This window comes from Pogonomyrmex barbatus, unplaced genomic scaffold (assembly GCF_055798465.1).
Source record: "Pogonomyrmex barbatus isolate J1 unplaced genomic scaffold, ASM5579846v1 scaffold1, whole genome shotgun sequence".
Classification (NCBI taxonomy): Eukaryota; Metazoa; Arthropoda; class Insecta; order Hymenoptera; family Formicidae; genus Pogonomyrmex; species Pogonomyrmex barbatus.
This window is the reverse complement of record NW_028297098.1, coordinates 3724035-3747550: the sequence shown is the minus strand read 5'-3', so window position 1 is coordinate 3747550 and position 23516 is coordinate 3724035. Positions and strand designations below refer to the sequence as shown.

At 30.2% G+C, this 23516-nt stretch overlaps 4 protein-coding genes across 7 annotated transcripts in view; 1 reads left to right on the top strand and 3 right to left on the bottom strand.

Annotated features, from left to right (window-relative positions):
* The window catches only part of Invadolysin (leishmanolysin-like peptidase, invadolysin), a 257502-nt gene extending 243841 nt beyond the window's left edge, over positions 1-13661 (bottom strand). Inside the window, exons 1-2 of the mRNA XM_011647322.3 lie at positions 13532-13661; positions 6195-6643 (exon numbers count right to left, since the gene is read on the bottom strand). Of these exons, the coding sequence (XP_011645624.2) occupies positions 6195-6377 (183 nt within the window). The 5' untranslated portion in view covers positions 6378-6643; positions 13532-13661. The remainder of the gene's footprint in view (positions 1-6194; positions 6644-13531) is intronic.
* On the bottom strand, positions 9396-13674 carry FeCH (ferrochelatase, mitochondrial). Of its 3 annotated transcripts, none has more exons than XM_011647330.2 (9): positions 13532-13674; positions 12033-12098; positions 11364-11562; positions 11058-11279; positions 10844-10945; positions 10383-10548; positions 10182-10289; positions 9898-10062; positions 9396-9830 (listed from the first exon to the last, which is right to left on the bottom strand). In XM_011647330.2, the coding sequence occupies exons 2-9, from the start codon at positions 12070-12072 to the stop codon at positions 9633-9635; spliced, it is 1200 nt and encodes a 399-aa protein (XP_011645632.2). In that variant the 5' UTR covers positions 12073-12098; positions 13532-13674; the 3' UTR covers positions 9396-9632. The 3 variants fall into 3 exon arrangements, with proteins under 3 accessions (XP_011645632.2, XP_011645631.2, XP_088934376.1); XM_011647329.3 differs by lacking the exon at positions 13532-13674 and adding an exon at positions 12669-12900; XM_089078250.1 differs by lacking the exon at positions 13532-13674 and adding an exon at positions 12178-12660.
* LOC105432490 (EEF1A lysine methyltransferase 2) lies at positions 12946-15563 on the top strand. 2 transcript variants are annotated; one of them, XM_011647327.3, is made up of 4 exons: positions 12954-13516; positions 13601-13699; positions 14744-15153; positions 15391-15563. In XM_011647327.3, exons 1-4 carry the CDS (start codon positions 13461-13463, stop codon positions 15483-15485), a joined length of 660 nt encoding a protein of 219 aa, XP_011645629.3. In that variant the 5' UTR covers positions 12954-13460; the 3' UTR covers positions 15486-15563. The 2 variants fall into 2 exon arrangements, with proteins under 2 accessions (XP_088934383.1, XP_011645629.3); XM_089078257.1 differs by lacking the exon at positions 13601-13699 and having other exon boundaries at positions 12946-13516.
* An 83-nt stretch (positions 15564-15646) lies between these two features.
* Positions 15647-21216, bottom strand: sosie (oogenesis-related protein sosie). The gene is made up of 4 exons (XM_011647331.3): positions 20704-21216; positions 19472-19621; positions 18036-18167; positions 15647-17472 (listed from the first exon to the last, which is right to left on the bottom strand). The coding sequence occupies exons 1-4, from the start codon at positions 20849-20851 to the stop codon at positions 17393-17395; spliced, it is 510 nt and encodes a 169-aa protein (XP_011645633.1). The 5' UTR covers positions 20852-21216; the 3' UTR covers positions 15647-17392.
* Positions 21217-23516: the final 2300 nt, after the last annotated feature.

The following is a 23516-nucleotide window of genomic DNA, read 5'->3' as shown; positions in this document are numbered from 1 at the left end:
TCATATTCATGTATAAATATAAAAATCGCTTTTTTTTTTACAGATGATTCAGATTTATATTAATTAAAATTTTTATTTGTATTGTAACAGTGAATTATAAAAAAAATAATCAGAGAAAAATTAATGTTTAATATTTAATTATATTATTACTTTGAGGAGTATCAGATTATAAAAAATTATGTTTCTATTGTATTGATTTGATTAAAATATCATTTTAAATATTTATTTAATAAGAATCTGATATATAATAAATATAATATATATTTAATAAAATAAACGTCACAACTATATTACTTTTATAAATGCTACTGTTGCATTCAAACTTTACAGATTTAGATCTGTGTCGTCTCATTATCATGTTTCACTTTTCACAGTTCAACAAACTCACGCGATTGCAAGAGATTTTCTAATTATGATTCTTATTGCGTGTGATATTATTCCCGATCAAATGTGACGACTTATGTAGCAACATTTTTAGTTACCAGCATATCTAATCGAGCATTCGCGTGCGAATGTAATTGTAAATGTATATCTAATTAATCGACGCCAGATAGATTACAAAACTATGTACATGAATCAATATCTTCCCACGCACAAACAAGTTCGCAAAATTTAAATTTTATAGATATGCAATTCTCATATCAACAATTATAGTGTGTTTATAAAATCTTTTATATTTAATGCACATTCTTTACGCACTGTTAAATATATTCATATAAAATCCCATTATATAATAATATTTTTATAGTTATAATTTAATAACTAATTACTTTATATATAACATAATTACATTTTTAATCATAATTTATATTAATATCATAAAGACACTAGGTACTGATTTAAATCTGTTATTTTTAAACATATTTTTGATTTTATAATGTTTTTATTAGTTTTATTATTATTTACATGTATATATCATCACACTTCTGCCAATAAGTTTCTTGGTATCTTTAATGATCCATTATATTGAGCACAAGATGTTGCAATATATTAAATTTACTTTCAAAGATTGCAACGTCCACAGGTGAAATAACGTAGATAATAACGCGTTTAGCTTGTTAAGTCTAATAGTCTTGTTATTTGACTCAATATCGCGTTTCACCAATTTTATCATCGTTTCAAAATTGGATAAACCTATCGAATCTATAAATGGACCTGTTGAATTTGTCAACAATTCAATTTAAAATAATTTTAAATAAAACTTATGTACTCATCTCGTAATATCTGGATTTAAAATGATAACTTGTACTGTGTCCATAAGATTAATACAAGATTAATGTTAAATAGAGTTCTTTGAAGTTATATATTACAAAATACATCTTCTTCAAATAAAATATTCAAAAAATAAATGTGTCACATAATTAACATTATTATTTAAAATAAAATTAAAACAAATATTAAATAATAAGTCTTTACTTAAGCAATAAATATATAATAAATATTAATTTTTATGGATATTTTCACGTAGTGGAATTAAATATAAATTAAATATACATCTCTCTTTAAATCCGTATCGAGAATTTTATCAAATTATTTTACCATGGAAAAGAGTGCTTGTGAAATAAAATTTTCTCATATGAGATTTGCGTAAATACCAATTGACCGGACGAGAATGTCTATCACTGATAATCCATCATAGTTTTATATCGTCTATAATTTGTCTACGCGGACAGGTCTTAACGCTCTCGATCGATCGATCCGAGCTGAGGGATCGTTGAAAAAAAATTGAAAAAAAATTCAATATATATAAAGCTCGCATGTCCGGTTTCCACGGTGTCCTCCCTCTTAAGCTCCTCACTGTCGCGTATATCGTAGCACGTCTCACGAAGCCCATAAACTTCGATGGGAATCGAGTTTCTTAATAACCTTCTTGCACACGAGATTTCAGCCGACCGCCTCGTAAATAAATCAGTGCCGGAGAAAAATACCGGACTCTGCGAAAGAGAGAGAGAGAGAGAGAGAGAGAGAGAGAGAGAGAGAGAGCGCAAGCGCGCGTACGTGTACTCCGGCAAAATTCCATTCGCGTACACTTTCATTGAAGCGCTCGCTCGTACTAGGAAAGTTTTTCCTACGAAATCGTGCGACCTTCGTTTTACTTTTATTCTCATCGCGACGGCAGCAGCGCGAGGTACTTCCGATAATCGTAATGAAAACTTGACACCTTCGCCGTGTGTTCTTCTCGCAGCCGGAGAAAATTACGCGGATAATCATAATGAAAACTCGACACTTCTTCGCAATGGCGAGCAAATTGCGAGGTATTACGTAATTATCCCGTTTAAAGATATTACGAGTGCAAACAGATTTAAATCTTAATTCAAAGAGTTCAAATATCATTTTTTTTTTTTATTTGCATGTTTAAGTCAGAATGATTAATTTTCGCTACACAATTTCAGAATTAAAATCACAGTTAAAAAGAAAAGGAATTTATTTATATAAAATTACTTTATAATTTACAATAAAGAAAAGAATATGGCAAAATTTGAAATATCTATTTAAGCTGGTACAGTTATTGCAAAATTTGAAGAAAAATAAACAGATATTAATAATACTGCATCGCAATTTTTTGTATTTTCAAAAAAGAATAACCCGTAAATAGTTAGCTAAAGAGATGTCAGATATATAATGTACAATTTTCGTTTAATTCCATACCTCCTTTATCACTAGGCTCGAGACGAAATATCAAAATATGAGTTACGTTCTTACGAAATTGATACATGATACAATGCGACAATCCAATCGCTAGAATTAGTGCGCGATGACGATGAGATCGTCGAACAGAAAAGTTTTCCGAATGTTAGTACGAGGTGTCATAAGGCGACGAGCACGAAGCGGGACACCACGACGACCGTAAACTTTTACATTCGCATGCAAATTCCCTTTGAAATGACTCTTAAAGCGAATATATGCATATAAAACCGCTACCGCATACACTTCGACTAGAAGCAATTCGCTCAAACGTTAGAAACTGGTTAGTCCGTAGGAATGGAATAAATTGCGCCATAAATGCAAATCCTACCTGCAGGCCGAAAGAAAGATTGATTTATCAACAACTGTTTCAAAATTGTTCATACGTTATTACGGAAACTTGAAGAGTACTAATAACGTAATACGTATGTTAGGTATAATCGCATTGTTCCGTGTATGTATTTTTAACGTAGATCGCGATGAAATACGTTCCCCGTTTACTTTTCATTTTCTCCAAACATTGAATGTAACATTTTTTATTTTTGTTTTAAATGATATCTAAACTCGCACACAGCGCATGTTAACAATAGAATCGTTAGACCCTGAAGTTGTGCCCATGGGCACAACATTGTGTCATATCGAAATATTCTGATTTTTCACCCAATTTTATATCGAGATGGAAAATTTTTTTCAACGCAAGAAAATAAACGAGTCCTCGGAGAAAAATATGTTTTTGACCTGGATTTGTATTTTAAAGTAGCACGAAAATGCTCTTGCATCGCACACATTAATAAAAAAATAAATAAAACAAAATAAACAAACCGTCACTAAATTTTTATTCCGTACATTCCACGAATGTAATTTTAACATAAAAATTTCATAGGAATTATTACATACAAAATTTGACAAATATAAAAGTTTATTCGTTTTTTTTTTATCGTGACAGAAAATCTTACTTTATTAGATCGTCAACTAAGAAATATCGTAATTTTATGTCTAAAATTTTTACTATTTTTACTATTTTTACTATTTTCGCAAGCAAAAATTGTTAAATCTAACCGAGTGAAAAGTCAATCAAGTTACTTCATTTCACGAATGCAAAATCATTCATATACCAACTGTTCCAATCCAGCAAATTGAGTCTATTTTTTCGGCAGTGAAAAAGAGTCGAGATGGAAACGATGGCTTGTCTATCCACAATTTTAAAACTTGTGCCGTATCCGTCGATTGTTTTCAGTCATGCAAAAAATAGTCTGCGTTCAAAGAACAAAATTAAAATTTACACAAAACTATTGCAGTATCCAATAAACAATACAAGTCATGCGATATAGTACATCTCCATCAATCTCGTCGTTCTTTCATCGACAGACTCTTTGATCAAAGCAGAATCAATTTTTCTTCAATTAAAGCTTAATGAGCATTTTTCATAAATTTTTCAGTTTCAATTTACTGTATTTAATGTATAGCCGGACCTAATCAATCTATCAAAAAAAAAAAAAAGTAGTAACGCAAAATCAATAAAAAAAATGTAATTTATAGCTGAATATAATACATTACAAAACAAGATGCTTTTCATTTTTAAATGTTGATAACACAGAAACTATTTCATTTTGATAAGTATATTCAATAATAATAAAATAAAATGACAGATAATGGGATACACTATAGATTGATAAATATTCGCAACGTAGCATAACAATTAATATTTGCAACTAATGTAATTAATATTCATTGACGATATAATTATTACAATTATGAATTATTTATTAAGCATCAAGTATTAACAAAGATCATTCTATGCAATATTATACAGTACAGTTTAAAGAATGCTTATTAATGAATGATAGGGATTTAATGAGATAAACGATATCCATAACAATGGAACGTAAAAGATATTAAAAATACAGCAATACGCGCTAGAAATATTTAATAGAAAGTTAAGTGTATTACATTATAATATATATTATCTGAATATAATTCCATTTTTCTCAAAACAATTGATGCGCAAATCGTGTAAATGACGACATCGACAACGGAAATATATAAATCTTTAAATATACTATTATAAAATTGCTATCTTATCTACGATCATTTCATACCTCAAATAGTAAGCAATAAATCTTTATCGTAAAAAAAAGATCAATATCTAAAAATTGTATATATTAATCCTTTGCGATCAAAATTTACGAAGATAAATTCGTCTTCAATTTTGAGTAAATCGTTCTCAATTTCACTTCATGCATGTAACATGAATCAAAAAGTTTTATTACTTATATATATTCATTTCTATTCATTTTATTTTGGTTTAAATTATTATCTTATTTTAGTTCATAAAACTAAAAAAAGAGTTAAACTCAGATTAAAGTTACTCTACATTGATAGAAATAGTTATCATAAAAATTTATGAAGATTCAAAAATTATATTCCTGATATCCTGATACAATCATAATATCTCGATTTTAATACAAGGAAAATTATTTAATAACCTTCTGTAAAGATATCGATATAAAGATAAGAGTCCAAAGTAATATATCGTTAGATAGCAGAAGGATAGCAAAAGATTAATGTTATGAATATTTTAATGTATTATAATATATACATATATCTTATAACATATGCATATCTATTGCGACACGATAAAAAATGGAGCGGAAAATGAGACAATGTTCTGACAAGACACGCGTCACACGTCTTTAATGTCTCTCTACAATATTATAGATTTGGTGTCGGTTAAAGATTATTTTAATAACATATGTGTCGTAAATCCGTAAGCGTCCGATCTCGGTTTTCCCTGAAATGCAACGCGATCTGATGAAGGTCAGCGCGACAAGACATCCCGCAACGGCACGTGCTGTTCCGAAAACACGTGTTTCCCCCCTCCCGCTGGCGCGCATGGAAACATTCACCGAAGTCTTCCTTCTATTGGAGCAGCGTATGAATGGCGCGTTGAAATGCCACGCGGAAATAAAATATCTGTATACCTCTTAAGCTGCAAATTAACGGAGATAATCCATGTCTTGATAATTCGAAACAAGTTCAAAAATCGTAATGAATTCAACATGCGCTATTTAGATCATTTTAGCGAGATGCTACGAAATTTTGTAACGAAGAAAAGCGTCGAAAGCATTGGAGAGCTGTTATTAACGTGATCAATCCGCATGGAGGTGATCGCGACTATTATAGCAATATGCGCAAGACAGAGACGGAACGAACACGTGCGAACGCACGCGACGAATACCCGCGGCGAATAAGGGCGACCGAAACCTTCGCGCTCGACTCGGCATTCCCTTTAACAAAGCAAAAAGTCGTCCGGCATGAACAGAGAAAGAGAGATACGCGCGACCGGTAGATGAACGAAATACCGACGAACGAGAGACGATCGCGAAAACGTCACGTACAAGACCGGTTAGAGAGATGAGCGAGAAATAACAGTGATAAAAAGCAAACGCGAGGGATCGAGGAGAGGTTAGAATCCCTCTCCGCGATACTCCCGAATACACGGCACTTACCTCATGCGCCCGCGGATGCTGGTGGTCGCAGTGCCGGTGCTCGAACATCCCACTCACAAGATTCAGCACAGCGCACATCGCGAGCAGAACGGCGAGCGGCGACACGCCGGTGCCGCGGCGCATCTTCAACCGCACTCGTGCCGCCATCACGGATAACGCGCGCGCTCGCCAAGCATGACACATACTGAGCGCGCCCGCCGGCGCCGCGCATTTATAAGGCCGGCGCGGCGGCAAGCAGCGCCGCGCGACTCACGTTCGATATCCCGAGCACGTCGGCGGCGGCGGCGGTGGCGGAGACGGCACTCCGACGGCAGCGGCGGCAGCGGCGACAACAACGACGAGGAGGACGACGAGGATGACGACGACGATGACGACGACGATGACGACGACGACGACGACGACGACGACGACGACGCTGTCGCTGGGATAAACCCCTCGTCGTGAAGAACCTGCGAAAAAATCGAAGGACTTGTACGACGTGCTGAGGCATGATTAAATTTAATGCGACACAGACGCTTTTACTCGCTGAATAATAATGAACGAATAAACTGGCGGAGACGATCGTCTTCGCACACACACCTTCGTACCTGTCGAAGCAAATACTATAACAGGTCGAAATAAAAAGACATTAGAGTATTTTTCTCGCTTAAAGTTGAAGTATTTAAATAATAAAACGTATAATTTGCATCTTACAATATTATTTAAATTTGCATGCATCCAACATTATGATATGTTAAAAAGCTACAGAGAGCAAAAGATTATTTGCATGAAATATAGAACATACTTCTATTGCATACTTTTTATTTTAAATCGAAACTATCGTTTGTATCTTTTTGTGTAGAGTATTTGTTTCATTTTATTTATATAATTTGTTCTGTAACAAATCTAAGATCTAATTTTAAGTTTTGATGACTCACAAAAACTTCGGTAAATAAATGTCTAAAATAAATTAATGTCTAAAAAATGACATATTTTGAGTCTGACATTAGCAATGTAATTAATATGAGTCTTTCGATTATTCGAACATACATACATTTTTACAAAAAAAAATGATTATTATAATTTTAGTTTTTAGTGTGTAATTACATTTTAAGATCAATAAATAATTGACATCAGTTTGTTGACCTGAAAAAAATGTATCAAAAAGATATTAATTTGCAAATCATTAAGGACCAGTTCTTTTTAGGACCAGACTTTTTTCTCTCATTTATTGTTTAAATTTGTTATTTCTCAAGCCTTTATTGATACTTATTTTTAAAAAAATATTTAAAATCCTAATTATTTAAAATTAAATTATTTAAAATTAAACATTAAACAAGCAAACTCCAATGATTAAAAAAGATAATTTTAAAACAAACGTATATCGGTCTTTTAAAATAAACATTTTTCTACTCAAATATTCTAGATACTCTATTCTGGACAAAACCGGAACTTTTATTTAATTGAATAGAATTGGATATTCTTTTTTAATAAAATATTTTTTAATGTAGTTTGCAGTAAAAAATTTTTTAACAGTAAACTTGATAATTTCACAAGAAATTAATGCAAATAAATGAAAGTACGATTTATATCGACGTTTTTTAATCTTAATAGCAATATCTTAACATCAAATATGCCAATACATTGCATGCATTATTAGATATTTATCAAAATAAAGATTGATTATATCAACGTAAGTATGAAATTAATTTATTTTCTCTTCTGCCTGCGATAGGATTATAATTTATAAATATCGAAATATCATTAATCATTGACTTATCATAGCCATAGTTAATTCACTCGATACACCGATGTAACTTGACCTTTAGTATCATCGTTCTCCATGTAGTTAGTGATACCTGTCTTGACGCAACAAGAAATTTGATCCCTATGATATCGTCATGGAAAGAGGTTGAGATTTTTTGTGTATACTACCAATCGTAGTTGACATTTGTGTTTGCGTAAAAACGAAGTAAAAGCTTTTTTATAGTTTGATATTCGATATATTCATGCGTCAGACTGATTTATTAAATTGGAGTAAATTTTACGGTTGATATGCAGCATAAATGGAATAAATAAGATTATTTAAGAACTCAATACATTTTGAAAATTTAATCAAATTATGCAGAAATTAATTCCATTTTACGTTGAAAGCCGCCATAATGATCTCTATTAGATTTAGCACGTTAAATATTTTGAGAACGATGATAATCGTCCTGATTATAATCGAATATATGTTAGCAAAAGAGGTCAAAACAATATTAGCAATATTCTTGTTCTATGGAATAATATGCATGTCTCGAATGAAGAATTGAGATCCCAATTTGTACAAAAATAGAATTCATCTTTTTTAACCTAATGAAATTCTAATCGCTATATGATATTTAATCATTCTTGTAAATAATAATCGATCGAAGCAATATTCTTTCGTCGATAATTATTACAATTAATATAATTATTACAATTAATCAAATTAAGTCAGATACAAGTGTAAAGCGAAAACTTGTTCATAACTCAGTCTTATCTTATCTTAAATAACATAATATTTATAAAAATGCAGTTTATTCATAAAGGTAAAAGTAAATTATCAAAATAATAAGTTCTATTAATGAGATTATATACAAATGCAATAAATATCTAGATAAGTCTAGGTGTACAAAAAATTCACAAAATCACAAGCACTTTGTAAACAACTATATAACTAAAGAAAACTATTGAGCTTAATATGTAAAATGCAGTAATTTTCTTGTATAGGAATAATAGGATTATTACGGTTTGATCTATTAAGCTCGATACGTAAAATGCAGTAATTTTCTTGTATAGCAATAATAGAATTATTACGGTCTGATTGCTATGATGTTTTTACAAGACAAAACAGTAAGCAAGCAAAGTAGAAGTGTACTAACAAAATTGTTGCCGCAATACTTGTTGTACAATTGTGATTTAACCTCATTGAAAAAGTAAAACGCATTAAATGCACGAATTCGAGCAGAATACCAAATAACAAAAATTTATAAAAGCTATATGATTAACAAAAGGTATTGTATTTACTTAAAAGCAATATTACGCCAGCTATTTTGGATTATATCAGAAGCAAACAAATAAATATAAACAATTTTAGTAAGCATACATATTCATATAAATAACTTTTTGTTAACGAAGTTATTTTAGCTATTGATGTCTGAGGAAATTTTGCGAGGGATTCACGAAATAAAACAAATATTATAATTTATTCGATATTATTGCACGATTTCCACAAATATAATACATATATATTTCCATTGGATCTATTCATTTTCATTTAATTATTAACATATTATTTTATTACATATATAATTAATATAGGAAATTATATAAATATACCATTATTCATACTTAAATATAATATAATATTTATGATTATGTCTTCGCACGCGCATTACGTAACATTTATAATCGTTACATTAACCGTTAATATTATTAATTTTTACAAATCTGAGCGTACCATTTTTTACTGGCACTACAACTTAAATTTACACAATGAGGACATCGTATTAAAAATTTAGGATTTATAGATTGTTTCGATCGGAGATGAGACACAACAATGTCTGTTAAAGCGTCGATGAAAATAGGGTGATCATTAGGCGCGGCAGCTCTTCGTATTCTCTCGATACCAAGCTAAAAAAATTAAATGTAAAATATTCCTTGTTCATAATATTAGATAATAAGATACGGCACTTCTTACTTCTTCGGCAAGTTCTTGGCAGTATTCTATGTCCAATTCGTGAAGAGTTTCAATGTGCTCATTTACAAATGCAATCGGTACGAGAATAAAATTTTTCTTGCCCTGTTTAACGTAACCCCTCAATGCTTCATCGGTAAACGGTCCTAGCCATGCCGTAGGTCCAACCTAAATATATATTTCGTATATTTCGTAATACATAATTCATCAAATAATGCGACAATTTTTTGTCTAAACCGGCTAAATTTCGTTAAATTTTAATACAGCAAATATTTTTTTTTATATACCTTTGATTGCCATACCAAACTATATGGATTGCAATAATTTAATTCCTGCATTACTAATGCAACTGTGGCTCCAACTTCTGCGGGATAAGAATCTCCTCTATTTACAACCTAATTACGGGAAGAAACAAGAACAAGAAACAAGAGTCAGGCTAACTTCTAAGTGACTATAAAACTGAATACACGTTGATTTAAGATGACAACCTTCAACGGCAAAGAATGAGCTGAAAACAAAATTATCACATCGTCTCTTTTTTCGCTAGGAAATTGCGCAAGTTCCTCTTTAATTCTTTCGACAAATGTTTTAACAAGGAGCGGATGCGTGGCCCATCTATCGATGATGCTCCATTTCATGCCATTTGGTGACTCTCTGTAAAATAATGGTTTACTTGTTTCGTGCGTATATTTTAACATATTTTATTTTAGTTATAACTTACATATTAAAATATGTAATATGTAATTTAATTTATAAAGTTTTAAATAAAAGTTTTTTGTGTGTACAGCAAATATATGTATATAGCACACGAATTATATGCCACTCTTAAATCTGCCTATAATATATGAAAAATAAATAACAAAAATCAATTAGAGTTTTTCTTTTGCATTAATGTACAATTAATCTTACCTATATTAAAAATAGATTAAAAATAATAAAAAATAATCACCTAGTTTTGTAATAATTGTATATAGCATTAAAACTGGATCCTGATGTTGAACAACTATATTGAGGATATTGAGAAAAAAGTATAGTATGCTGTACTCCATCGCTGAAAAAGGAAAAGCACCGCTCATTCAAATTATCCCTTAATTACATTTCTACAATCATGTTTATGTGTTATACATATTTAGACTGCATTATGAAAAATACAATAACCATACTTGCGTATCCTCTCAAGAGTATCTTCTGTGAGAGGATCTGCATATCGAAAGGCAACATAATACTTATGAGGCGCGGTTTCAGGCGAAATTTCATCCAATTTATTGCATAAAAGTTCGCCCTGTTTATTCGTCCATCGTAAAATTGGCGAACCGCCGCCAATCTCAGAATACTTTTTCTGTACTTCTGGAGTGCGACGTTTCGCTATCCAAGGACCTAATTTACTGCAACATACATCTGTAAAAGATATTCCTCCTACATAATACTAGCTTCTGTAGCATGCATGTAAGCTTTAAAATATAGAAAACCTTTGAACTGGCAGTTGGATCATATCACGATCGGTCATTATTCTTAATAAATATTCATGAACCTGATCAGTATTGGCAGGACCACCCATATTTAACATTAATATAGCAGTTTTTGGTTTTACATTGTGTCTGTCTGTTGGATTTGTAGCGACAGAAGCATAATATCGTGCCATAGCAGTAAGTTTCGTGCAATGTCGCTCTAGATAATGTTACATTATCATTACCTAGTATTCATTTAACCACTGTAGAGAAATCTCAAATGAAAGTCAACAATGTGAAGCAAAATATAAAACTATTCTTCCTCATAAGTAACGGAAGTAAAAGGAAGTAAACGGAAGTAATGTTGCAAACTATAGCTTGATAATATAATCTTTCATGAGATATTATAGATTTCATTGAAGATCAAATTGAAAAACTGTATTATTAAACAAGCTCACAAATAAAACATCACTTTAAATAATAAAGTATATTTTTATAGTATATTTTTAAGTATGCTAACATTTAATACTTTATATATATATAAAACTTCTGGATTATATCGGCTAAATTGTTAAAAATATTTATAATAAACAAAAAAATTAATCACTAACATTCTGCTCTCATTATGATAAGAATCATTTTTTTGTTTCTAAAAAATATGGCTTAAGACATCAGAATCTATTTACTTACCAGAACATAAAATGCTCGTTAATAGATTGTTAATGCTCATATTTAATTAACACCTAATAATCCAGGCTGAAAAAAAATTAAAAATTGCAACGTAGAGGTTACCACGAGCGTCGCGAGTTATGCACGATCATGATGACAGTAGTACCATTAAGTCTTGTGTCCACGATATTATAAATCGATCCGAGATTTCGGACGAAGGAAAACTGACCAATGATAATGGGCTATGTCGATCAACTAATCAATATGATTAAGTAATATTTTCTTCGTTCGAGCTCTCAGATTTATGTCTAGCATCGGACACAAGACTTTAAATAGGATCAAGTTAATCTTTAGGTTAGGTTCAACGATGCACATGTGTAATCACGTGTAATTAAAAACGTGCAAATAAAAATCAATATACGATTAATCAAAATTTTTAATCTCATAAAACTGCTTGCTTTCTTGGATAATTAACGACAGTCCACATATACAAAAATTATTGAAAAAATTTAACAAAAATTCAACACATGCGTTCGATTTTTCTTTTATGATTTTTCTTTGCATTTATTGCACAATTATATTAATATTAATTGTTCTTGACGAATGTATCTTTTTTTGGAAAATAAAGTCCTGAAATAAATGTACAGAAAACTCTACCCAAAATCGTACGCAACGCGATAAATTAATAAACTCTCAGAGTCTCAGATGACAACTCTACTCTGTGTTTAGGATTACAGCTATCAGATAGCGCTATAAACACCTGCACCAAACCATTACTTATGCAAGTTGCAAAATATATTTTAACAGAATAAACTAAAATATTGTAAAAAAACACGATATTGTCATGAAGATACATATTCTTATATGAGAAAAAAATAAACTTTTTTTCTTTCTTGCTTTGGACTTCACAATTAATAAATTTAATCATTAAAAGTCTAAAAAAAATTAATCGTGTATAATAGAAATTCAATTGTATCATTGATACAAAATAAAAAATATTAGCGTAAACGCTTTTTGTAAAATTAAGACGCATCATTTTTAGTATCATTGCAACAATTTAATATAATTTGATCTAATTATTTTCTAACAAATACATATTTCTATTTAATTATTAATTAAAATAAAACGTGATATATATTATCATTGATAAGAAAATACCTAAACGATGCTGCCATCTAGCCGTAAAATTTCGAAGCAATTTCATGCTCCACGTTGAGCTTTTATTACACCGGTTCACGAATAAACATTGCCTATCAAATTTATCGGATTTAATTCATTTTTCTTATGACAACGTGATCAATACGTTTGTAACACTATCAATTGTTTCATAAGAATTATTTCATGTAAAATCTGTGGATCCGATATCACTCGAGCAATCACATCGTGAGATCCGGCCGACCAGATCGACGTTATTGTTCTCGTCAGGTTTCAACGAGTCGCAGTGAAATAATGACAGAGCAGGAAAACGAGGAGCTGACGTCGTCGGATCTCGGCACTCTCGATTTGTAAGTAATACGTACCGTGACCGCGAGACACCCGTTGTGCATTACTCGTCGCTTTTCTGACCCTCTGTGCCGCTCTTGCTGCAGCTGGGAGAACGCGTACGCGCAGGAGCTCGACAACTTTCGCGACCACGGCGATGTGGGCGAGGTGTGGTTCGGCGCGGCCAACTCGCGCAAGGTTGTACGGTAAGCGAAGCCAAGGACCAGCACGCGAACACGCGTTGCTCGCACCGCGGATAAACAGCACCGCGGAAAATCGATAGGCTTTCCCGCGGAAACGCGCAAACAGCCGCGACGCGATCGAGACTGTTCCACGCGCGCCACTGGTGGCGACATCTGCCGAGGGGACCGAGCTGTGGCCTGTCCTCTCCGTCGGTAGCGCCCTCGATCTCCGGCGTCGGCCCCGCGGTAGTCTTTTCTACTGCGGATAATTTAATAGATTTTAATAAATCTACGATTATTTATTGAAAATTAGTTTAAAAATTATATATATTATTAGTTTAAAAATTATATAAATATGTTTTCCTTCTCGACGTATTTTATATATTTTTTACTCGGTATTAACATTAGGTGATTATTGAAATAGGTTTTTCGTGCAGTTCAAAATATTAAAATAATTCAAATTTGTATAAATTGTATATTTATCAATATAATTTTATGCATGAATTAAGAAAATTTTTTTCGTCGATTATGTAATATTTTTTTCTACTGCGGATAGTTCGCTAGATTTAAGAATAAATCTACGATTATTTATTGAAAATTATTTTAAAAGTTATGTTTTTGTCTCAATATAATTTATACATTTTTTAGAAGTACTTGATATTATTAATATCTGCTGATTATTGATAATTCTTTCATTTCTTTTTGAATAGTTCAAAATGATTAGGATAATTTAAAATTGTATGAAATTACAACTTTCGTTTCTCATTAATATGTATAATTTTATACATAAATTGATAAATAATGAAGCAAATATTTTTATATTATAATTTTAATATAATATACAATCCATATAATGTGTAAACAAATTTTGTAATGAAAGAATTATATTATATGATTAATATATTCAATTTTATATAAGATGTAATTAATTTTTTCCTAAAGTCTATTTAAAAGTAATTATCTTTTTGATGATATTTGAAGTAAATAAAAAATAAAAATGAATGAGTGTCATTATAGTTGCGAGAATATCAGCATATAAACAAGTGATATAAACAAGTCATTTTCTAGATGGATCGCCACGAAATTGGATTTAGACAAAGAGAGAGATAAGATAATCGATGTAGGATGCGGTAATGCGATGACTTTAGTGGAACTCGCGGAAGAAGGATTCACGAACTTGACGGGAGTGGATTACTCGCAGAAAGGGATAAATCTAGCCCGCATGGTGTTGAACGATAACAACTTACCAAACGTAAATTTAAAAATATGCGACATACTCGACAATGCATTGCCGTGTGATTTTAAAGTCGTCCACGATAAAGGCACTTACGATGCTATTAGTTTAAATCCAGAAAATCCGACTATAAAACGACAGAAGTATATAGAAAACGTACATCGCATTCTTTTACCAGGAGGATATTTCATCTTGACGTCCTGCAACTGGACCAAAGAAGAATTGCTGAAACACTTCGCAAATCGTTAGTATAATAAAATTTTAATAATTTTGCCACTTAAAATAGTGAATATATTCTCTCAATGAAATTTATTGTATGTGCGCGTGTTTATGATTTCTCGGATTTCTCTGATTATTTTATCAAAAAAAAAAAATGTATTTTTTTACAAGAGAAATGACTGCGCATCATTATCTTTAGAATATAATGAAAACTATCTTCTGAAATGTGCATGCTTTGCGATAATGCGATTATTGTCCGCAGATTTTGAATTTGATAGTCAGCTTCCTACAGATACATTCCAATTTGGTGGACAGACGGGAAACACCGTAACACAATTAGTATTTAGAAAAAAATGACAATAAGAAAATTTATATGTGTATATTTCTATACCACATAAAGATAAATGAAATAATTGTGTCAAATCTGTAAAGAAATTTTAATGATTACCTTTCCATATAGAATATATAGAGTAAATAACTTAATAAATAATATAATATTTTTAAAGAATAAAGAACTATTCACTCGAAAAGTTTCAAGAATTTATTTGTGCAAGAAATATTCAAATACATAAAACGGCATTAGAGCGAGAATAATGACTAACTTTACGCTTTCATTATCACAAAGTTTACAAAAGATACACTTACACTATAATAAATTAAACTCTGCGACAACCCTATGTGATCACTAAATGTATAATAACGGTGACATAAATATATTATATATTTGGTGCGTTTATGTTATTAATTAAGATATTGCTTATATTCGTAATTGACAAAAGGTTTATATTTATTACAAGAATTTATTTTAATATCATATATTCAAATCGACCTACAAGATCTAGCTCGAAATGGATATAACATTTGATGAACGATTGAATATTATTGTTGAATTTTAGGATTCTGAAATATTTAAAAAACTATTGTTTGCAACTTTGTAAGTTTATTCTACGAATTATCTTTTTTCATTGTATACTTTGCGCATTAAAAAAAAACATATAAATTACAAATACATTACATTAAAAATAATTAATATGAGGATTTTTAAATAAATATTTTCTAAAATGCAGTTAAAATATGAAGCTTAATCATGTACACTGCAAAAATTTATTACCAAAGCATCATTCTGTTATCTCAACTATCTTCTAAGGATAGTCAAATTTGATGTGAATCTAATAATAAACTTTATCTGCAATATGTTAACATGTTATATATTAGTCTTTCAAACTCATATTATAATTATTATATAATAGAATAAAAATGTTAGAACATGGTAATAGTAATAAAATGGCGGATTATGATTATACACCAAGCAGAAATAAATACGTAAAATAATAAATTTGGTGTCTGTTCTAATTTAATTATAATAACTAGAACAATTCTTTCTAATTTTATAACTTTTAAGCACTTGTATACTAAAAATGTAAACCAAGATTGGTTGTTAATTAATAATCCATTGACTACTGATCCACAGTCACAAAGTAAATCAGAATTAACAATCACTTTTTTAATATTTTATTGTTACGAGACATAGCTACATATAGAATAATAATTATTTTGTCAATAGTTAAATTATATCAATATAATGGCAAAATATAAGAAGCAAATTCGAGTAATTCATTTAAATAAATGTTTTCTTGTAAAAATAACAAAATTGTATTTACTTTTGCAGATTTGTAAAATTAAAAGTGATTGAGAATTCTGAATCACTTATTGTTGTTACAAAAATAATTCGAAAACATTTAAATTTTTTTTTATAATTATAATTTAATATTTTTCGCATCTTATCGTCGGCTATATAGACTTGTGGGTTAACTGATACGTTGATCATAAGATTGAATGCAAAGATAATTTCTTAAATTTAACATGAAAATACTAAATTTTTATATATAAATATAATATAGAATATAGAATATAATAGAATAGAATTTCTATAAAATTACTCTAGAAATTGTAATAAATTTCTTTGATAATTCTAAATGAAGAAAAATATACGATTTAGAATAAAACTCTATATTTGATAAAGATTTATTCATAGTTCATGATTATTTAACATATAAACGTGCATTATTATTCTGAAACTTAAAACATATTTGTACATCTTAAACGCTTTCATTAAATTAAATGATTGACACGTTTAAATGATAAGTATATTTCTAACGACTTCTCTTTGGATTCGTTGGTTCGAAGAATTATTATATCTTTCTACTGTGGATTATCATACAGATTTAGGGGTTATCAAGATAGTTTTTTAAAAGCTGAAAGCTTTAAATGCAGTTAAGTCTTCCAAACACGAGCGAAGCAGCCAATAAAGCCATCGTATACAACGTGAAGACGGATGAGCAACCTAGAAAGTATGTAAACATGTCATGAAATAATTTTTGTAATGTTGAATATATTGAAAGTGATATTCAATTATCTCGTAAATTATTCTACGAAAAAGAATTTCTGTGTATTGCAATACATTTTTGATAAATATGTGGCAAAAATTTCATAATAGCTAAACGAGATAATTACGTCATTCTATCTGATTAATTGCAGATAATAATTTTCTTGCTAAATATTATTTATTATCACATTTTTTCCAATTTTTAACATGAAGATAGATTAACGTCTTTTGAAACAAACAGGAAAGTTAATAGACTAAATATATATTTAAATGAGAACATTAGTAATACTAAATAAATATAAATAAATATAATGATTGATATTTATATTTATAACAAAAATATTGCTTAAAAATTATTACAAAATTATATCTTATTACTCATTGAAAGGAGCATTTTATAACTTATATAAAATTAAAGGAAATCTATTTTAATATTAATTAACCTTTTCTATGTTTAAACTGTACTATTAAAACAGAATGATAAATTATATAATGAAAATCTTAAATAAAATAAAACTTACCATTGCAGAACAGAGGAGATTCTTCATAAAATCCTTCCCGGCAATAACAGCGTTTTCCCATTGTGCTGTTACGTTGCACACAGTGGGCAAATTCTATACACTCTATATCAGCATTGCATGGTACATGAATAGCTAAAAGAAAAAAATACAACTCTTACAATAACTTACAAAATTGTATAACAAATGATGTAAACAAAAAGATTAAGTGCAAATCTTTTATTTTTTTACTTTCTTTAAAGCATTTCATCAATTGTTTGGAAAAATGAGGTATGATTCCATGTAATAATTTTTACGTATTTACTCTTAATACAAACTTATCTATCGAATTTATGATCTTAGTGATCATCGTATGATTCCAATTAATTATTGTAAATGAACGACTCTATTTAACTTCTCGTGAACATAGCTTTTATGCGCGATCGATTCTGGCCGCAGTTAATTGTGCTTAAAATGTTCGAAGTAATCATCGGCAACTCCGCCGAAAATCAGAAGGGAAACGTGCATAGTAATCATCTAATCAAACGAAATTGCCGAGTTTCCGGATCGTTTCACGAACCTCTAATATTACATATCGAACACAAATTGCTTGGTACACGTTGTACGATTTCCAAAGTTTTAAAATTCATTATTGCATCGTGCCAGGTACGGTTGTTGCTCTTACTTTTGTTAACAATCTATTATCAATCTATTGTCTATTAATACGAAAACCAGTAAAGTGTTTAACTATATATGACTATGTCTTATAATTTGTTAAATATTGTAATAAATATAACGTCATATCTCTCGCCTTTTAGAATACAATTTGTGAAAGCTCGCAGCTAATATATATCTAGTTTTTATTTTTGTTGCTGTTCTACTTTCACGCTTTTTCTTGCCGTGAAGGAAAAGCGAGTTGTATCGGCGTGAACTATTGAAGGTAGGTTGTGGCGGTACTCTTTACCCGTACCAATTTGCATAGATAACCATAGACCTGCTACGAATACTGTCACATATGTATGTTCACATACTGCAATAGAGCACGTAAGTGCAAGATTTGCAAATGCAAATCTTCGTCTTTCAATTAAAATTACCTTCCAAAATTTGACTTGTTTCAAAGAATTATAACAATAAATACTAAGTGGATACGTGTGCGAAACACTGCAAACATAAGCATATATGCAATTAATTGAAATAAAAATAACATCACATAGGATATAAAATGTTGCCCAACATTTTAAATCCTATCAAAAAATATTGAATAAAAATATTTCTGCTGGAATAAAATCAAAATTAATTAATTTTATAATAAAAATTGAAACGTAAGCATACATGCAATTGATTAAATACAAAATGATGTCACATGTTATACAACATTTTAAATGTTACCGAAAAATATTGAGTGCAAATATTTTTGTCTGAATAAAGTCAAAATTAATTTCATAATAAAATTGATCTACCTTTTAATTTATTATGGCAGGCACCATTGATTGGTGCCGTGTAATCGGTGCAAAGACATCGAGTTCTTCCATCTCGGGGATCCGACATGCACGTTGTATTTTGAATACCAGCACAGTCGTTTTCCATTCTACATTCGCGAGCTTTACCAGCTGCAATATTGTATTATATCACGTATAATATTATTTCACGTAAGACACCGTAATCTTATTTGACCTTTAGTTTAATACGTTTTCAGTCCGTAAAAGTGCATGCAATATTATTTTAAGAAGATTACCGCAAAAACCATTAAATTTGCAAAAGAAATAACTATCGCAAAATCTTATTTCGCGATAGTCATTCTACAAATCAGGGATATTTTATGTAATATTTAAAATTCAAAAATTTATTTTTTTTTTTTATTAATAAGAAAAGCAAAAATTAATGATAATTTTTATGCAATAACATTTTCGGTTGTGAAAATTAATTTTACTACTTTTAATTGTACAACTTGTAGATAATTTCAAATAATATAACAATTGTATATGTAATAATATAACAATGATATATTGATAAAAAGAATAAAAACTATACAGACTAGCACTCTGACATTCAGCAGAGCATTAGCATTTATTCGCAGTTTAACCTTGACTCAAACATTAGATTTTATATCTACGCATTTTTCATCTCTGACGAATTATTGTGAGATTAATTTGCATGTTTATAGAAATATTAATTTGCATGTTTATACAATAGATACTAAATAACATATTAAAAATTACTTTGTTACGTCAAACAAAACAATTAAAAGAATAACTGTTGAAATTATATATCAAAATAATTATTACGCTTAATAAAATTGTATTTTATATAATATAATTAGATTTATTTATATACATACGATAAATAGATTCTACATAAAATTGAATGATCTTATACATCTAAGAATTGCTAAATTGTAATTTTTTAAGAGATTGAAATTAACAAAATAAGTGAAATAGAAAATAAATTAATATCTTTGATCTTTTAATATTTAATAAGTAAAAAAAATATAATAGAATCGTTGTATACATTGAGATATTTACGCTCACAAATTTGCTTTCAATGTTTAAAATTGCACTTATAAGTTAAATTATGAGAATAATTATGAAAATTATTACATTCACAATTATTATCCTTAAAATATAACTATTTAGAAAGATTTTACTATTTGTTAGCGGTATATACGCTTTTTGAATTTTTGTTTATAACATACTTGGTGTAGGTGGTGGCGGTGGATTCGAATTTTGATTCTGTTGATTGCTCTTTCCGAAAGTTGTGAGGGCAGCGGACATCGGCGGCGAAAAGATTGATACGACCAACAAAATGGATATAATTATTCGAAGACCCATTCCACCTCTCATGGTCTCTTGTTTAATCCTTATACAAATAATATTTAATTATTATCACTTATACGATCACAAATCACAAACCCAAACTCTAACAAGGAAACTTGTGAAAATCTTTTCTCTTCTTTAGATTTTAATCTTCTTCACTCCTATTTTTCACCTCAAACTATTTCTTTTATCTTCCTAGCGAATTAATTTCGGCACACCAGAGATCACTCCGATGGAAATCTGATTGGACCGGTGACGGCAAAGTTAAGTGAGATTATTCTTCGCACTTTCGATCCATTTACGCGGAATACTAGTATGTTTGATTCCAAGACTGCGTGTTACAAGGACGTTGGAAGGCCTTTTAAGCCTTCGAAGCATCCCCACTACAAAACCCTCTACGTGCTGCCACTACTAAAGTAGAAAATGTTCTACCATAGGGTGGTTACCTTACCACCTTTCTTGAGATCTGAATACGAAGTTAGCTGGTTGAACTTCGATCGCCTCGAAAGACGCAGCTAGATATTCCATTACCGAGCCATTGCTGAGCATTGCCAGCAAAATTTGCCAACGAATTCGACGTATAGGACTTGACTTCTTTTTAAGATACCACCCGGAAACAACCCCTGAAGTTTCTGCCTTGCATTATCATTTAGCATCCATTTTCAATATCAATTTTCACATCACATTTTCAATATCAATTTTCATATATCACTAATAAATTTTAATAAATCAAATTAATTTCTATTTAACTATATAATTAAACAATACATAAACCCGGTTAGACGTCAGTTTATATTTTCTAGGAAGCCAAATGTCCGAGCTGAAACAAACTTTTGTAATTACTGTGACCGTATCAACAATCTGCTTAAGTTTCTTCAGTCAACTCGAGGAAAATTAAGGGAATGTTCGTTGAGACCTTTCTTATAATATACATATATTACAATCACGACATTATTGTAAAAAGTTGGTCTCATGCTGACGCCGAATATGGGTTACATGAAATGCCTCATCTGAAAACCCCGCAATTACTTTAATCGACCTACATACACTGAATCAAATATTCGCTTAACTTTTCATCCTTCATGCCACTAAAAGGGCATGTGTTTATAAATCAATTTTTATACAAAATATGTACAAAAAGGTACAATAATGAAAAAGTACTTTGATTTTTAAAATATTATTTTATTCATTTTTGTTCACCGGGCTTTACAAAAATAATTTCTTAAAAGTCATTTTATTTCTTTAATTTATAGTAAACAAACATTTACTGACATAAGAAAAATTATTAAAAATAACAATTATTAAAAAAATATTAAATTTTTTTGTACAATTATCTTGTTTAATAACTTTAATAATTCTGCTGTATTAATTATACAATTTTCTTTATATTTGTAAATAACTTATTACAAACTGAAAAAAGAAAAGAAAAATATAAAAAAATGTTTATAACATTATTGTTTAGGAAGAAATTGTATATAAATAAAACAGACAATTTTTGAGAAACTGATAATTTTATTACTATTGTATCTCCATTATTCGCGTCTAAGCAATTTAATGATTTGAAATAACTCATGAAAAAATTTGGTATCATCGCATTCTCTTCATGTAAAATACATTTAAAAACATATGATACATGTGTATATCAATTACGTAAATTTTTATTCAATAATTTTTATTCAATAATAATTTTTATAAATAAATAATTCATGGTATGTAAGAATTTGAACAGCATTTTTTTTTGCAAAATAAAGTTATTATTGCGGCTTTCTCGTGCAATTGTTGTAAGAAGTTATCTGAGTATCTTGGTTCTTCCTTGGTTATCACGTGCCCGGCATCGCGACGTTACTTTTCTTCGTCGGAATACCACCGAGCCCGAAATGTTAATTTCGCAAGTTACAAAGGAGGCGCATCCGGCTGTTCGTGCACGAAAGCGACCGAAAATTTATCGTCGTGTTGCCAGTATTTTATAGGCAGACAGTCGTAGAAATGTGTCCGCCTGCACGCCAAGTGTATCGCGCCTCGCCTCGTAACGTTCACAGCAGCAGGAAGGCGTCGGATTGTCGTGCCGATTTTATGATGATCACGTCGCCTTTTGTTTCGACGAGGAAAACTTCTCATCGATCGTCGATCACGAAGGCTCGCGTGTGATTCATAAATTTAACGAGACGCGTGCCGTGATTTACAAGGCAATTTGCCGGAATGCTCGTCCGGCGATCGAAATACTGATCGAACTGTCGTGGTTGATCTTGCATGTTTCACGAAAGTGTAAGGTGTAAGGTCAGCGCGCGATTAAGCCCGTGATTGGCTCAGTGCTGGCATTAATAAAGAAGCGCAAACGCTATATCAACTCAACAACAATCCCTGATAAGATCGGCAATCATATTTTATTAAATATTTCATTTACGTAACTTTGAATATTTCGCAACCAGCATTCCATTTCCGTTCAGTTTAAATATCAACTGAACTTAATGAAGTGAAATTTTGATTTTTTTCCGCGCAATGATATCGTGCATAAATATTCTGTTTCGTATGCTTTTAACGAGTGACAACATCGATGCATAAACATAATGACATGTAAACATAATATAGTTAAATTAATAAAATAGATTTCATTGTTTCATATATCCATAGAAAAATAAAAATTTATTATAATTGTATGTACTTGTTATAATTGTAAAACTTGTTGATAATT